The following is a 16974-nucleotide window of genomic DNA, read 5'->3' on the forward strand; positions in this document are numbered from 1 at the left end:
TTATTTTACATGAATCTACCATTTTATCAGAGCTAATGAGAGTTTCTTTCATTAATGTTACTTGTAATACGTAGGCACAATGCTTACTTTCTGAGCAATTCGTGACATAAAAGAGTCTCCCTCATCAGAATCTACTATTGTTAGCATCTGAAAATGGTACAAATCCAAAACCTTCATATTTCTCTTTCAGTAGTGACTTTCCACCCAAACAGATTTCACTGCACTTCCACATTGTATCCCCTGCTCTTCTTTTCTGTTTCCTCATGAGAACTCCAGCTACTCAGTTTCTGTAGACAAAAAAACCCCATGTTCGTTCTTTCTTCAGAAGCTGTCATCTGGAAGACCCCAACGTAAGTCTGTGGCTTCCTGAGTAAAACTGAACAGCACAAGTCTAAATGATATTAGCCTTCCTTAAGTGGCACTGCTGTGTGGATGACATACAACACATCATGTGAAGTTTGCTGAGGGATGAGCAGAGCAGTTGAGACTCCATGCACCATTCTGCAGCCAGATGTTATTTCCTTCTCACTACTGAAAACTCCCCCACTGTGCCCTGTGTGCAGATTGGCCACATGTAAGAGTTTGCAGGGATCTCCTTGTGTGTGTGTGCGTGCTAGGTACTATGCTCACTCATTTAACACCCTAACTTCCAAGCAATTAACACACTTGCTCACCTTTACATGTTCAGAAAACAAGAAGGTCATAGTATGTTTAGGAGAAAGGGCAATAATGTGAGTAGATATTTTGATAGACTTCTTTAAACTAGCTGCTACAGTGCACAAGAAGAGATCTGTACCTTTATTTACCAAAACAAACAAACAAACCCAAAACATATTCCCTCCTTCATTTGTTCCCTTAATGAATGTAACTTGAAAATTGGTTGTGGGTACAGTCTGCTGGAAGTTCTCAAGATGTCAGTTGGGTGGGTCTTTTGGCCTACAGACCCAGCTGACTGTCCTCATTCAGGGATGCAATTACCAGAAAAGTGTTCCAAAATCACAAAGTCTAATGCATTAAATGTGAATTACTGCAGTTAATCAGGTTTGTCATTAGCAGATGGCTGTTCTATGAACTATTCTGAAATGTGATGTTTCTGAAGGACCATATAACAGCACTTCCAAATTTTTCAGCATTTAATCACCACTACATACATGCTTATCCTATCAGAACCAACAAACTCTGGAAACCATGAAACAGCACTGGAAAAACAGAATTTGAAAGAAGCAAGTGATTTAATCATACCTCAGCTCTAAAGGCAATGACCGTGAAGTTCACATAGTTAAGGATTATCCTTTAGCCATGAGAATACAAGGTGAAGGCTGTAAGACTAGTGACTAAACATTTGGGCTAAACAACCTCACCTTGCAACTAGTTGGCACAACGTGATGCATTTTTTTTATTTTTGTAAGTACTTTCCATAAAAAGGGAATGGAAAGCAATCAGAGTGGTAGGCTGTGATGCCAACTAGTTGCACAATAAAGGCTAAGCCATGAAGTGAAACCCTAGGAAATATCATAAAACTGAACAACTTCTACCTGGGGTAAATCTGATTGGTATTTCCATTGAATACATGGTGCATCTGGTGCTGTAATTTGTTTTAAAGAGTGATTGGGATCAACATTGTTGTGGATGCATTCATTTTCTTTAGAGGACTCACTTAAATAAGTACTACTATTAACTGTTTGAACTTATTTGTATTCTGATAACATCCACCATACTGTTGGCACTGTCCACCTACACAAGAGAAAACTGCCTTTTTTTTAAAGTTTATGATCTGAGATCAGTTGAATTTTGTAACACTGCAAAGAAAATTTGAGTTCAGAAATAATACGTAGCATTGTGATTATCAGATCAGTACCTAAATTAGGGTGCAATAAATCTTGGAAGGCCAGAAATTACTGAATCAAGACAAAAGCTCAAGATACATTGACTACTACATTCTAGGAAGGAAACACAGATCTTTGTTTCACTAAGACACTGAAACCTTTATTAATAAAGCTGGGGTATCAATGATGCTGAAATCAATTAGACAATGAGTTTCAAAGGGAGCTGCACATGTAAATTCCTCTGTCTCATTTGAAAATCCCAGACAACAGCTGAAATCACGTTTGGTTTAAATCATCGTATCATCGTGTGAAACAAATCCATTAGTATTTCATTCCAGGCATGAATGAAGTGTGGGTGAGGAAACAAACATGGTGGGAACATGAATATCTGCAGGTAATTTATGGGCATGGACTGAGCTAACAAAGCAAGCAAAGTTCAAAACACCACCGACAGCAGTGAAGGCAAACTGGGGTATGACAGTGATCGTGCAGAGAAAACAATCAGAAGTGACAGCCAACCTTCATCCTCTCTGGAGGCAAGCAGGCAACCAGTCTGTAAAGAATACCTTACCATCCACTTTAAGGGGTTTTTTTGGGGTGGGGAAACAACACATGAAACCATTGTTGTTTTCTTTTCAAAAACGAAAACTCTTTGCTGTGTTCTGCAGTTTTTCAGATCTATCCTCTTTGTCTGAACATTAGTTACTCATAAACATGCTACTTACTCCCTCATGTGTTCCAGTTTGGTCTCAGCCGTAGTGCTGTTGAGAGCTCTGAATCCCTGGGGCGCCTCTGGAGACACTCCGGTGACAGTCCCTGAGCTTACAAATCAATGCACAGACAATAACCTTATTCATCTTCATCCCCTGAGCTCTGTTGCAGAGTCAAGGACAGTCAGAAGGAGGAAGACTATTCCCGTTTCTCACAAGGTAGTGCCACATTAATTAAAGATGAATTAGATTATTAAATGCACATTAAGGGCAACTCCTTTCTGAAGGATAAGTAGATTTATAGCTTAAAGGTACCAGAATTGTAACAACAATTTTCCTTTTGTGTATCATACAGGGAATTACATTACAACAGAAAGGACAGTCACCCAAGGAAGTCCTGAGACAGGTAAATATTCAAGAAAATGAAATTCACTTACACAATATGTATTTTTCTCCACTGTTCTTGCACTTACTGATAAGAGTGAGAACCTTCTTCCTAACAGGCAAGTCTCTCCCTTAGCTTGATTATTACCGTAAACTGCAAATATTTAACTTATGACATCACTTTCCCCTTCATATGAAGGTACTCTTTTTACATAGACATACACAGAGGTATGTTTATATATATATATATATATATGTAACTGTGAGAAATATACATATATGCACACTCTCTCTATTTACAGGCCTCATGGGCTGTTCCAGTATCTACAGACCTAATAGAGATTGTTGTACTCATTCACAGGAACACAGAAGTGCTGAATCACAGAGAACTGTCAGGTTTGTCAGCTCAAATATCCTGCAATTTCATGTTGTCATTCTATCACACAAGTCCCTGCTTAACCTAAGGAGTTTATTTATTTATTGCCCCACCTGTTCCCACTAGAAGACAATTCCAGAGCCTCACTGTGAGCTGGTGGCTAAAAATCTCTCCTCTAATTTCCCAACAAAACTTCTCTATTGGCCAGTTCATGATCATTTTTCTCCTGTGCCAGTCCTTTTTCTTTGGCTTACACAGTTCTTCTCTTCCCTTTTCCATATTCCTTTCATTTCTTTATAATTGGAAAAAGAGATCCTACTTCAACGGTCAATTTCCTAGGCTAAACAAAGCAGCTATTTTAGTTTCTTCTTGCAAAGTATTTGGCATTAGGATTTCACTTGCCAAAAGCGGAGAATATGTATCATGGTGGAACTACATCCTGCGTAAATGTGTGGGCTGTGGCACACAGGACCCATGTTCTGCACAGACATGGGAGGGCTCTGCACGGGATATGAACAAGCCAAAATTCACACAAACACATTAACACGATGCCTTGTCTACATGAACACACACTCCCTCTCCTAGCAGGGTTTTTTCACTAGGACTCGGCTAGGGTTTAGTTTCGATTGCATTAACATTGATCGCATACAGCCAGAGGGAACTTGAAGCTACCTTGCCGCTACGAGCAGAATAGACACCCCCAGAGAGTGCTGAATGCTTCCCTGGAATGCGTAACCATGGCTTTCCCAAGAGTTAAGCTTCTATGTCTTACATGATTCTAAATCCTGATCACATGAGGTTGAATAGTGAGATAAAATCTTTCTGTCATGAGGGATCCTACTGAATCACTCACTGTAAGTGTCTGCTGTATTCAGAGCTGTGCTTAAGAGTCGGAAGATAGGAAGTAGACATAGAGAGCGACCACAGAAGAAATTAATTCCTGACTCTGTTATCTGGCTATGGACAATTTGACTTTTAAAAACATTTTCCTAACTTCTCTTTACACTTAATGGCTAACAGCTGTCTGATGCCTAAATATTACAACTGAGGTATAGTTAACATAGTTTAAAAGATGAAAATTTACAAGCTCAGTTCCTACTAGCAACCAATAACTTCACCCATTGATGCAACAACCATTTCCTGATCATTTACTTTAACACGACACATGCATATCCATGCATTTTTACATGGAGTCTGTAAGCATTCTATTACTTTAGCAGCACTGAAAAATTCAGCCATCCTCATGGTGTCCCTGAGGAAAGCCCAAGTGCTGCACAAAGCAATGCTCATGACTTACCAGGCGGCACACTCCTCTTCAAGTCGGCGTAGAATTAAGGTCCAGATGTGGGGCTTTCACAAGCAATAAAAAGTTGACGCCCTGAGCACCAGTGGTCTAAGGAAAATATAACCTTTACATTCTCTTAAGAAAGAGCATGCTGTGTAAAAATCTAGCTGGATAGCTAAGCCCAAAGAGTGGTAGGAAATGGAGTTACATCCAGCTGGCAGCCCGTCACAAGTGGTGTTCCCCAGGGCTCAGTACTGGGCCCAGTCCTGTTTAATATCCTTATCGACAACTTGTCCAAGGGGATCAAGTGCACCCTCAGCAAGTTTACAGATGACACCAAGTTGGGCAGGAGTGTTCATTTGCTGGAGGCCAGGAAGGCTCTGCAGAGGGATCTGGACAGGCTGGATCAATGGGCCAAGGCCAGCTGTATGAGGCTCAACAAGGCTCAGTGCCGGGTCCTGCACTTGGGTCACAACAACCCCAGGCAGTGCTACAGGCGTGGGGAAGAGTGGCTGGAAAGCTGCCTGGTAGGAAAGGACCTGGGGGTACTGGTTGACAGCCAGCTGAGCATGAGCCCCCAGTATGCCTGGTGGCCAAGGTGGCCAACAGCATCCTGGCTTGTATGCAAAACAGTGTGGCCAGCAGGACTAGGGCAGTGATGGTTCCCCTGTACTCAGCACTGGTGAGGCCACACCTTGAATATTCTGTTCAGTTTTGGGCCCTTCACTACAAGAGGGAAGCAGAGATGCTGAAGCATGTCCAGAGAAGGGTAACAAAGCTGGTGAAGGGTCTGGAGCACAGGTCTTATGAGGAGTGGCTGAGGGAACTGGGGTTGTTTAGCCTGGAGAGGATGCTCAGGGGGGACCTTACTGCTCTCTACAACTACCTGACAGGAGGCTGTAGGCAGGTGGGGGTCGGTCTCTTCTCCCAGATAACAAGCAACAGGAAACGAGGAAACAGCCTCAAGTTACACCAGGCGAGGCTTAGATTGGATATTCGGAAAAATTTCTTCACGGAAAGGGTAGTCCAGCACTGGAAGAGGCTGCCCAGAGACGTGGTGGAATCACCATCCCTGGAGGTATTTAAAAAACACATAGATGTGGCGCTTAGGGACAGGGTTTAGTGATGGACTTGGCAGTCCTGGGTTAATGGCTGGACTTGATGTCGTCAAAGGTCTTTTCCAACCTAAATGATTCTATGATTCTATTTAACCACAGGTCCCACCTAAATTCTGGTATTACTATTATTACGTGATATATCACTGTAGTAAAAGCTCAGCATACTCTTTCTGCTTAGTGAGTTCAGTCTATTGCTACAATACCTCCTTCTCCTCTGACATTTCATTATTAAAGACATCTTTCTTCTTGTTCCTGGGATTCCAGGCTAAATAGTTCCTACTCTTTCTGCTCTCCACACTGGCAGCTGGACAAGCAAAACTTATTCTCTACATGCAAACTAGTATCTATCTTCCTCTCATTTAATATTCTTTCCTGGGTACTATGAGGCACCTGCAAGGACTACAGATTGTAGGATCCTGCAAAGGTGTCGTTAATCATACAAAAATGAGTTCTCAGTGAAAACTGCTAAAAGCTTTACACACTGTTGCCACAAAAAGCCTCGAAAAATTTTCCTTGGGCGACTCATAACCCACACCAACTTCTGTATCAGAGGTATTTTCTTAAAAGCAGTTACTTGATTAGTAATATATTTTGCACCCAGCTTCAAGCAGCTTGCCTACCCACACACCAACACAGGAAAAGGAACCATTCTTCAAAAAGTGACCAGGTAACTATTTGCATTTTGCAATATATCATTCTTGATTCTTTAAACAAAATCAAATGAAGCAAGATCACTGACTTTTCAAAAGCAGGTATTGTGGCTTTCTACATATATTTCAAAGATGAATACCATCCCAGAGTCTAGCCCAGTACTGCAGAGAACAACATAAGGCAAAAGATCTTTGTCCTCTCAGGTCACGGAGCACAAGTTTGAGGTTCTCACTGCATCCTTCCTACTCTGTTAAAGGGAAGATGAAAGGATCTGTAGGGAAATAAATCCTCTGGCTGACATTTATTCACAAGTATTTACATCTAAAACAGGTGATTATGATTAGCTAGTGAGATTTTTCATACATTATGGCCCAAATGCATTCCTATACCAACATTTCTGCTAACAACTGAATAACTAGTGACACCTACTGCATCTCTTGGTAAGTCATTATGTATTGTGAAGCTATTATCTCCACTGAATATTAGACTTCTGTTTGGGTTTCAGATTTCTTTCTTCAGCTTTCACTGCTACGTAAGAGATCCTACAATGCCCTTTTCTACAGGATTAAAAAGCTCCTTAGAATCAGCTGTATTTTCCTGAGTTTATAATCAAAACAAAGTGACCCAACTGCCTTTAACCTTCTCTTCCTTTAATCTAAGCAGATTCAATAAATTGTAAAAACAGTTTTTCAAAGTTTCTTGCATTTTGCAGTTCTTTTCTGGGATCTTCCCAATTTTTCAAACTTCGTCAGCATGGACTATCTTATTTCAAACACAATCCACATGGAACTGTATAGCCAACTCAAAATGAACCTTGTACCACACTAAAGCACTGGTATTTATAGCAACTCAGTGGGAACTCTTGAGGAGAAAACTCAGTTACTTCAAAAGTCCTTTTACCCTCCGACACTGAGGTTTATACTACAGAAACTCTAACAGTGGAAAAACAATGTATATTTATTGCATCCTCTTTATTACAGCCCTTGGTGATCTAAAAAAAGTTCTCATTTTATGCTACTCAGATGTTCTCTAACATCTGCTTGAAATGGCATGAAGTTTTTCACAATCCCTTTAACAATGAAAGACCCTACAAGAAATTCTGGCAAGGCCAGATTTCTGCATATGCCCTATTATTGCCATGAAATCCATACTTTTTTCAGGAGTAGCCATTATAATGATGTTGTAGCTATGTAGCCTGGTAATATGATATTGTCACAGGCAATACCATGTCACAAAGCTTGGATGTGAGCCTGCAAGGCTTCAGGCTTTGTCTGAACTTACCTTGACCTGCCAGGAACTTTGAGTTAATTGTTGAAGCTGTTACAGCAACTCTTCTAACGATCAGGTAGTTGTGGCTACTTTGTTTTATTTCCACTTATTATGCATTGTACAACCCCCATTTTTAGATGGACAGTAGTATTCTGTGCAGAATGACATATTTATAACTAACTAAATTCAATTAATGTAGAGAAACACAGGCCTGGTACAACAGCAGATACCTTGAAAAGTGGGGACAAAGGATAAGGTGTAAAGGATAGGCATGGTATGACAAGAGGTGGGGCACAGGCTGGTACTGGCAATCCCTTGGCCATAACCAACATGCTAGTGGTCAGTTAAAAGAAATGCAGACCTGGAAGTGGGCATAACTAGCTTTAGGGTGAACAAAGAGAACAAGCGTCTGACCTATGTAAACGCACCATATACAGAAAATTTTGATGTAACATGAATTCGCAGCCTAGTGAAGAAAATGCGAGGTATAAATGAATGTTAGTAAATATAGAAAAATGACCCTACTTGCACCTTTGTAGCTTGATTTTGGAAGAACCTATAAAATAGTAAACATTTAAACTTCCTCAGTGACACTGTGCATACAAAGATAAAAGGGACCCTAGAAGATTTCTGTCATATTATCATCACATATATTTGTTTGGAACATATCCTACAAACCCAATTACTAACTCAGCTTGAAGAAAGGCTTTAAGTTTCAGCACAAATTGGTCAGAGATTTTTTTTAAGGATTAAAGCACAATCTAATTCTTTAACACTATACTTTAAAAAGGCATCTTCTTGTTCTTACTACTGCAAGAAAAAAAGGGAGAAAAGAGTCCCTTTAATACTACAGTTTCAAAAAAATACTGCTGTTTGGCTAATACTCTAGATCAGGGGTCCTCAAAACTTTTTGAACAAGGGGCCAGCGCGTGGATGAAGTGGCAGGCAGTCATCTGCGGCTGCTTGGTTTCCGCCCCCAGCCCCCAGCGGGGGGGTCTGTAAATACTGGGGGCCAGATTGAGGACCCTGGGGGGCCGTATGTAGCCCGTGGGCCGTAGTTTGAGGACCCCTGCTCTAGGTTATTCCCAGAAGCCCTCAAGGCAATTCCTCTCTTTCATTAAAATAACAAAATACTGAAGCACAGAGCTAAATTTTGTTCCTATTTCCACTTCTGCAAACCCACTGCAGACAATGATGCTGCAAATGCATAAATGAGGGCAGAATTTGAAAACTGTGGGATCTCTGTTAGTGTGAAGACAACCTGGACATGAATATTTCTTCCTTCAGTACTAAGGATTTCCCTGATGTGGAACCCAGAAGGTGACCAGACATGATTCAGTGGCTAGAAGACTATGACAGCTACAGCTTTGATTACCCCCTTTCACCCTTTTTCTTCTTTGGCTTTCTCTTCCTACCAGTTCATGCTCACGTGCACGGGTGAAATAGAGCTCGGCACTGGATGAACTCTACAAGGAGGACTTCCCAGGCTTCCACTATATTCTAGTTTTAGAGCCAGAAGAGAATAGATGTATAGGTTTATTCCGACTGAATGAGTGCAAATGAGGCAGCTAAACAACACTGAGGTTCCTGTGGGAGCTTTTGGGAACTCATCTGGGCTTTCATGCAAACCACATGCAGGCTGCTGCTGGCACAGTTCAACTCAATGGTCTTGAAGGACCGTGACTATGCCAGCCTCAGTAAATAGCCTTCTTTTGTGTAAGTTTTCTTTTTAGCTTTTTAGAACACAAAAAACCTCTAAATTTACAGACAGAATTTGCAGGACATTTTAGGATTAACATGCAAACTTAAATTCTCAGTGATTTTTCTGTGCCTGTAATAAGATACTGTAAAATAAAATATTATCCAAACTTGGATCATAATTAAAAAAAAATTACAAATATTTTAATTCATTTTCTTTTAGTGTTACCAGTAGTAGAAACTATAAAACAACTTACATCCTTAAATATTTTCCCCTGCTTCCTGAAGAAAAGATGGCAGAAGTCAAATTTTTAAGTCTTTGTTATAACATTCCTGACTTTTGACCATCATGCTTTATGGCTCTATTATTTTCAACAAAAGCACTTAACTGTGTATGCCTTGCCTTTTGGCATATCTATACTTCTCTGCAGCAGATTAAGGAAGCAATTTTCAGGAAGGTCACATTTTTTGAGCTACTTTGTTGCAAAATGGAAATAATTGGACTGTGATTAATATAGACTGCTAATTGCTGCTACTGCATTTAAAGAAGAGATGTCATCTTACCTATTGAGCTGTTACTCAGGACACTCTCCAAATACTTGACCATTGCCTCAGTATCACTGTCCTCCTGTGGATAAATAAAATAAGGAATAGCATTAGTGTGAGCACAGATTTAAATATAAACACTGTGTACCAGATTTAAATATAAACACTGTGTTCCATACAATCAATTATTTACATCAGATTCCTTGCAGAACACAAGCGTGTAGAACAACTGTGCACAGAGTTTAAAGAAGATATGTTTAGTGTGGAAGCTGATGTGCTATCTCTGAAAAAACACCAGCAATTTATTATCAGTTAGTCCTGGAATATCTAAAACAATACCACACAGAAAAAGGCAAGTATGTACTTCTTAACTATGCTAAAGTTTCTTATGCTTATGATAGCTGCCCACTGCAAATTAATACTTACGTTTCCTATAATTGCATCTACTTACATATCTAGTAACAACTAACTGCTACCAGACAGATGACTTAAGAGTTTTGCCATGATACCTTTCATGTGAAATGCTGTTTGTGTACATGGATGAAATTCAAAGATCTGGCCATGATTATGGTCCAGGAAGTAGGTCACAAGTATATTAAAGTCCAAGACAAACCTGGACTCTTGAGTTTCTAGAAGCTGCTGCTGTATGACATCTGACAACGTGGCATTTCTTGACTGTTTAAAAATGAAAGACAAAATCGTCCTTGCTGAAAAATCTGCCTATGGTTTTAAAATTTAAAACACTGGAATAAAAAGAAACAATATTGTCCTCAGCTTCTATAGTGGACAATCTGCTTTATATTTCTATGCAACCTTACTCAAAATGCTCATTCTAAATTTCTCAAACTGAGGAACTGCCAGTATACCTTAACTGGGTAACAGTAATTGTTGGCAATGACTGTTAGCTGGTTAGTGACCTTTCAGTGCAAGTGAGAGCTGTTATGAATGAACACGACCTAACATCTTATCACCCTAAGTTGTTTCATGGGCTTATACTTGTAACAGGCTCTGCTGTTTTAGCTGATGTTTGCAAGATGGGAATCAGCTTCTTGGTTGGCCATTTCAACAGATAACCCAAAAGCTCATAGGTTTGAAAGAGCCTCTTTGTCCTTTTGGAGCAGCCTGTGGAGTCCTGGCTGGTTAAAGTCAGCACCAAATTTACAGTTCTGCAGTCCACCCAAAGTGCCTGAGTTAATTCAGAAAGCAAGTTAATCTGAACCTGCTTAACCCAGGGTTTGTCAATTAGCAGTAAAGTGCGCAGGAAATGCTACAGAATGCATTACATTTATATTTACAATATACATTGAATATTGAATTAAGACAGACTTAATATTACAGATATAATTTCTCTGTATTTGTCAAAAAAAAATCAAATGAACCTTTTATGACTTCACTAAAAAGTTATTAAACATTTTTCATTCAAAGTTGATATTTTATACTAATTTTCTGCTAATATAAATCGGTAATTACTTTTTATTTTCATTATCACTAACAGTTAACTGAAAATCTACAGAGACAAGACAAAAACCATGGTAAACGGCCACATAAAATACTAATACAATTACTTTAATAAAACCTTTTTTTTTTTTAAGGGGATAAAGACTGCAACTACCAAACCTTTGACTTCTCACAATAGGATGTCATATTTACTCCAAATACCACAACAGAGCTGATTTTTTTCTCAATATGCTGTAACGCAAAAGATACACTTTCATCACCATTGCTTTTCAAGGAAACTAGCTGGCTTAATTTGGCTATCTTGAAATAAAATTTCAATGAGGGAGAGAATGTGGTTTTCACACAGTGGTAAACAGTTGAATAGATGGTTAATCAACTTACACTGAAGTAGAAAATACCTATGCCTTCTCTCCACTTGGGTTTAGCAATCTAAGAGGATTTAAGCTGTTTTATTTATTATGTTTATCTATTTAATATATTTCTTTTATGTTTCTCTTTTTTGCAGTAAAAGCAAAGCCATACAGAATAGGCATGCACCTCTGGCAGGTGCACATAAGGTGACACATAAGGGCCAGCGTGGAATAAATGCTTGCACATTTCAGATTCAGAACAAATTAACCCCCTTCTAACACCAACAGGTCATGCCAAGGTACATGTTAGGAGCATTGTTTGGGTGACAGCACGCAAACACCCACAGCCGCTGAAGCTATGATAATTTAGGCCAGCTGATTATCTGGTTTGACTGTCTCAGAAGCAACCTGGAGACTGAAAATAGGAAGCTGATGTACCACATTAGTAGACTTTGTCATAATGGAAAAGGTGAATTTGCTATTATTGTCACTAAAAGAAAACACAAAGCACAAGGTGATGAACTGCAGTAACAAGCATCCATTAGCATCTCAGCTAAATCAAAGCCAATGAAAGCTTCACTGTGCACTAACTTTTCAAGATGAAACCTCTCCCAAGCTTCATATTTTTTAATTTTTTTAGGAACAGTTTCTCACTCTCCTTCATGTTTTCCCGTAGTTAGAAACCAACGTTCCCAAAAAAACCCCAAACATGTGGAAAAGAGACATTGGCTCAAAGAGGTAAGAGGTCTGGAAAAGTAATTGGCAAATTGCTGCTTGAAATCTGGCAATCTGCATTTCTGTTCCAAAAGAGAGAAACAAAGGACACTAAACTTCAATGCTACAACAAAGATGAGAGGTACAGATGTGCTTAGGGTCTGAAATTGGTGGTAACTCCACACCTCCATCTGGACGATGTAGCTGAAAACACACAGGCTGTGCTGAAAGATATCAACGTGGGGAAAACAGCTGTCTCAGCTCCCATGCTATACCTTTAAAGTTACACCGTTCCAGTGCCTACCTCCCTCCTCTACATCCCACGTAAAGCCACTACTTCTCAGTCTGTCTTGACATCTGTGGGAACCTAATACAGCTTGAATAAATAGCTCAGATCTCTTTCTGCATCATGCACCCCAATGTGTTGTTCAATTAGATGACTTCTCTGACCCCATGCTACTGCATGAACATCAGAAATTTTTTTAGTCATTGTTTGAAGTAATGGGGTCACTAGAGAGCACTGCCAGGTGCAGCATTTCTGCACTCTCTGCACAGAAGTAACCAGTAAAGCAATCTTGGCACTGGAAAATTGAGAGATTTGCACAGATTAGGAAAGTAAATATCTTACAAGTCCTTACCCTGTGTTGCAGTGGAACGACTTCTTTAATAGCACACACCTCCAAAAGCCTAATTTATAAAGGTATTTTTGAAGAAAGGGCTTAAGAGTATGAATCCCATCATAGAAATAGGAGTAGGAGTTTTGGTATTAAGTAAATGACTGTGGAAGCAAACCCCTGCCATACACTTGCAAGATCAAATCTCTTCTGGTAGGATTTGAAGCTTACTATTAATATGGAGCATGATCCCACCTACCTTTGAGTGGGATTCATTTCACGTAACTGTTGACATCCAGAATGAAGATGTCCTGTGCATACTAACAACTGTTGATCCCTTTATAATCACCAGAAAGAGGGACTTCCTAGTATACTCCATCTAACCTATGTTAGATGTTTACACCAAGATAACATTATACCCTAAAAATGCTTGCCTACTCCCCTTTAATGTACAGACTTTCTGTTCGGTTAGTTCAGACACAGGTGTCCAGATTTGTACAGCTATGTTCAGTCTGCTTTGACCTCAGACTTACTGCAGAATTTTTCACTTGAGAAAGAGAAAACTGAAAATTATGCTCACTTCCCAAGAAAAAGAAAAGGTGATTGTTTCAATAACCAGAAACACACTTCTGCCTTATCTAAGGTGCTGGGGTCAACATGAGAAAAAACAAAGACAGACAATTAGTTTCTTTGATAAAGGAAGTCCTATAAGGCAAATGGTCACGGGGGATTCTTCCCAGTCAGCCTGTGTAGGCTGGTTGTCAGGGGCTTACTGCTCTGTGAGCACACAGACTGCTGGTAAAGCAAAGCCTCAGGGCCATCAGGGCTGGATACAGACAAGAAGGTGCCAGTGGGACAACTCTTCTAGCCCATGGTGCTGGTTCTTTTCATTACAGAATTCTGAGTCACTGCAAAATGAAAGAATGTCCCTGCTCAGATCTGAATGCCAACACCTAATTTCTTCTGCATTATTGAGAAATCTAATTTTATCCTCTGCCCTTCATTAATTCTAAGCAGCAGTGTGCCTGTTCAAAAGTATTACTGATTGAGACTTAATGATGTCAATGAAAGTTGAATGAAAACTTTAAACAGTGTACTAAAAACTAAAAAATTATCTGAGAGTCTGATGAAGCTGAGCAATAATTTATTTTCAAGGTATCTGCGGTAGACTTCCTGGGCAACACAGTACATGTCTATGTCTTGTGGGTAAGCACAGACCCATAAAACTGAAAAAAAACATTGTCTTAGATATTCCACTGATTTACAACTGACTAATAATTTCTTTAGACCACCGATCCTGAATTTTATAGCGTCCTGTGTGTTTAGTTTGAAAGCTAGGAGGACATTTCTAGATTGAATGAAGCTGTTCCTGAGTAAACTTGAAGTTTAACTGATAAGACAATTTCAGAACTCCCTGCTACCATGGTAGAAGCAGAGTTCTGATTTCTCATGCAAACATTTTATTTCTGCCTCAAAAAGTTCCTCTTAAAGAAGCTATTCGTTCAAAATTTTCAAAAATCAGTACAAGTTATTTGTAATTTAGTGGAGAGTATTAGTATACTTGGCTGGTTCCCTGAAATGCAGAAGACATACACTCTGTTCTACAAAATTTGCACATAAACACTGAATAACATATATGATCCTAAGCAGAACCAGACAATACTGTTCAGAGTCACTGTACTCAATGTTTTACGCTGGTGGCCCAGGGGAGAAATCAATTGTTCTTGAATGCCTTAGGAAGATCCATTTTCAGAACTGACTTGGGCATTTAAGTTCATTGATTTCACTGAGACTTGGTCACTGCGGACAAGATTCACCTCAGCTCATTCTGATCAGATCTAGATTAGGTGCCTTTTCCAATAATCTTCAAATTTCTTCTCACTGGAATCCCCAAGACTTTTTTGTAGCAGCAGCAGCATCTGATAAAGCTACTTTAAGACTTTCAATAATAAGTTTTCTCTTCAGTGACACTTTCTGAGTTTCTTGGGAAAATCTACAGATTTGCTGGTCAAGTCTTGCAGCTGTTTAGGCTCATAGTTCAACACACTGTCCTAGAAAACGTCTAATATAGGCAGGAAAAAGTGGCAACTAAAGGTGCCTATCTCTGCTTGGGAATTAGAGCTGGAACTTCGATCTTATGCTTGAAGTATATTTTCAGCTTTAACTTAATTTACTCATAGCTAACAAGAGGAGAGAACCCCACTCTGAGTGTTTTACAGTCACAAGGCATTTTACTGACAACGATCTACCTTAAGGTGTTCATGGTATTCATATCCTTAATCTTGAAGGAATGCAAAAAGCTCTCTCATCAACATCTCAGAAGAATTACATATACATACACATATAATTAATTAATGGTACTGATATACACACACATTCTTAACAAAAATAAATTTCAGTAATGTCAGTAGTACAAAAATCTTGGAAGGAGCTCAATTTTCCCATGGAAAATGAGCATCAAGTGTCTACTGTTTTCCCAAAAGTCATATATACCTGGTGATTTGTCTTAGAGACAGTCTGTGATGATTCTGCATCCTCCTCCTCTTCACTGCCTTCTGAACAGGATTCAAACTCATCATTATAATATTCTTCTGCAATTTCTGGGTCTTCAGGGATCTCTAAAAGCAGTTATGAGTTTATAGCATGTAGACACAAAAAATAAATTATTTTTAAAGACAAAATGGATTTTATAGCACCCATGGTATGTTACTAGCAATACATTCCCTAACTGAAATCATGGGATAGGTTCTAAGGTTAAAATGTTCATATTCGATGACATGATAAGCAGTGTTAAAGCTTTCTCTGGCAAAAGGTCAGTTCCTCAACATCCGTAAATTAATGACCTGAAAGGATCTATATTGACTTTGGGCTTAAATCACTGAACCATAGTATAATTCAGGCTGGAAGGGACCTCATGGGATCATCAAAGCAGGGTCAGCACTGAACTGAATCCAGCTTTTGTGAGCTGACATTACGCCCCACTTTGGTTTTCTCTAACACACATAACCTGTGCTGAATACCACTGTTAAGCTAAAATGGAAAATAATAATTATTATTTTATTAATATAAAATAGTAATAAAAAAATAAGCAGGCACATGTTTAAAATATACAAGAAATAAAATCTCTTATCTTCTTCCAAATTTTCCTGAAGCACAACCATAACAAAATAAAAGAAACTGGTGTAAAGTCAAGCTATGCATACTTGGGTATCATGTTCTCTCAATTTACTATAAGCCAATGAGCCTATGAAGTACAATCAGCATATTCCTCACAGCATGAAAAACAACCCAGCCATTCTGCTCTGGATGAAGTCCTTTAGTATCCCAGACTCCACAAGTAAGGATTTTGTGAGATGGCTTGAGGCCTGATTGCTTTGGGGAGCTGTCCTTTCTCAGCAACTGCACTTAAGCATGTGTTGAATTCTAAGCAGAGGCTGGACTGTGATGACTCTTTGGATAAAAAGTAGATTCCCCACTTTCCTAGAGAGAAAGCTGCAAGGCATAGAGTCGCCCATGGGAGACGTGGCTCACCAGCATGAGACAGGGTCAGAAGACAAGGGAGCCCAGCTCACCAGCCATCCCATGATGGGATGCCCTAAGCGCTCACAAAGAGAGAGAGTCCAGAAGAGCTAACTCCCATGCTTTGACTTTGGGCAGTCCCTCACTGACTCATCAAGGAAAGTTACATCCAAGCCCAGAAACAATGTTTTTCACACTAGCAGGTTTTTTTAAAAAAAAAGTTTGGTATCCATCCTTGCATGGTACTACTGCAAGAAATACTATTGAAGATAAAAAAATGCTTAATATTCAACTGTAAAAAATCACCATAGTCCTAACTTTAGCTGATGATTTCCATCATTCTCCTCAACTAAATCTGCCATTCAAAGAAATATAAACCGACTTACTTTACATATTACTGCATTGAAGAAAATCAAATTCAACCAATACGACATAAAAATGTTTAGTAGATTTCTT

The 16974-nt window shown here is 39.3% G+C and overlaps 1 protein-coding gene across 1 annotated transcript in view; it reads right to left on the minus strand.

Moving 5' to 3' along the window:
• Positions 1 to 16974, minus strand: part of NEK11 (NIMA related kinase 11) — an 84260-nt gene that overhangs the window by 15257 nt on the left and 52029 nt on the right. Inside the window, 4 exon segments of the mRNA XM_037383849.1 lie at positions 2552 to 2642; positions 8145 to 8150; positions 9882 to 9942; positions 15493 to 15617. Of these exon segments, the coding sequence (XP_037239746.1) occupies positions 2552 to 2642; positions 8145 to 8150; positions 9882 to 9942; positions 15493 to 15617 (283 nt within the window).

The sequence above is a fragment of the Falco rusticolus genome, chromosome 4, assembly GCF_015220075.1.
Source record: "Falco rusticolus isolate bFalRus1 chromosome 4, bFalRus1.pri, whole genome shotgun sequence".
Classification (NCBI taxonomy): domain Eukaryota; kingdom Metazoa; phylum Chordata; class Aves; order Falconiformes; family Falconidae; genus Falco; species Falco rusticolus.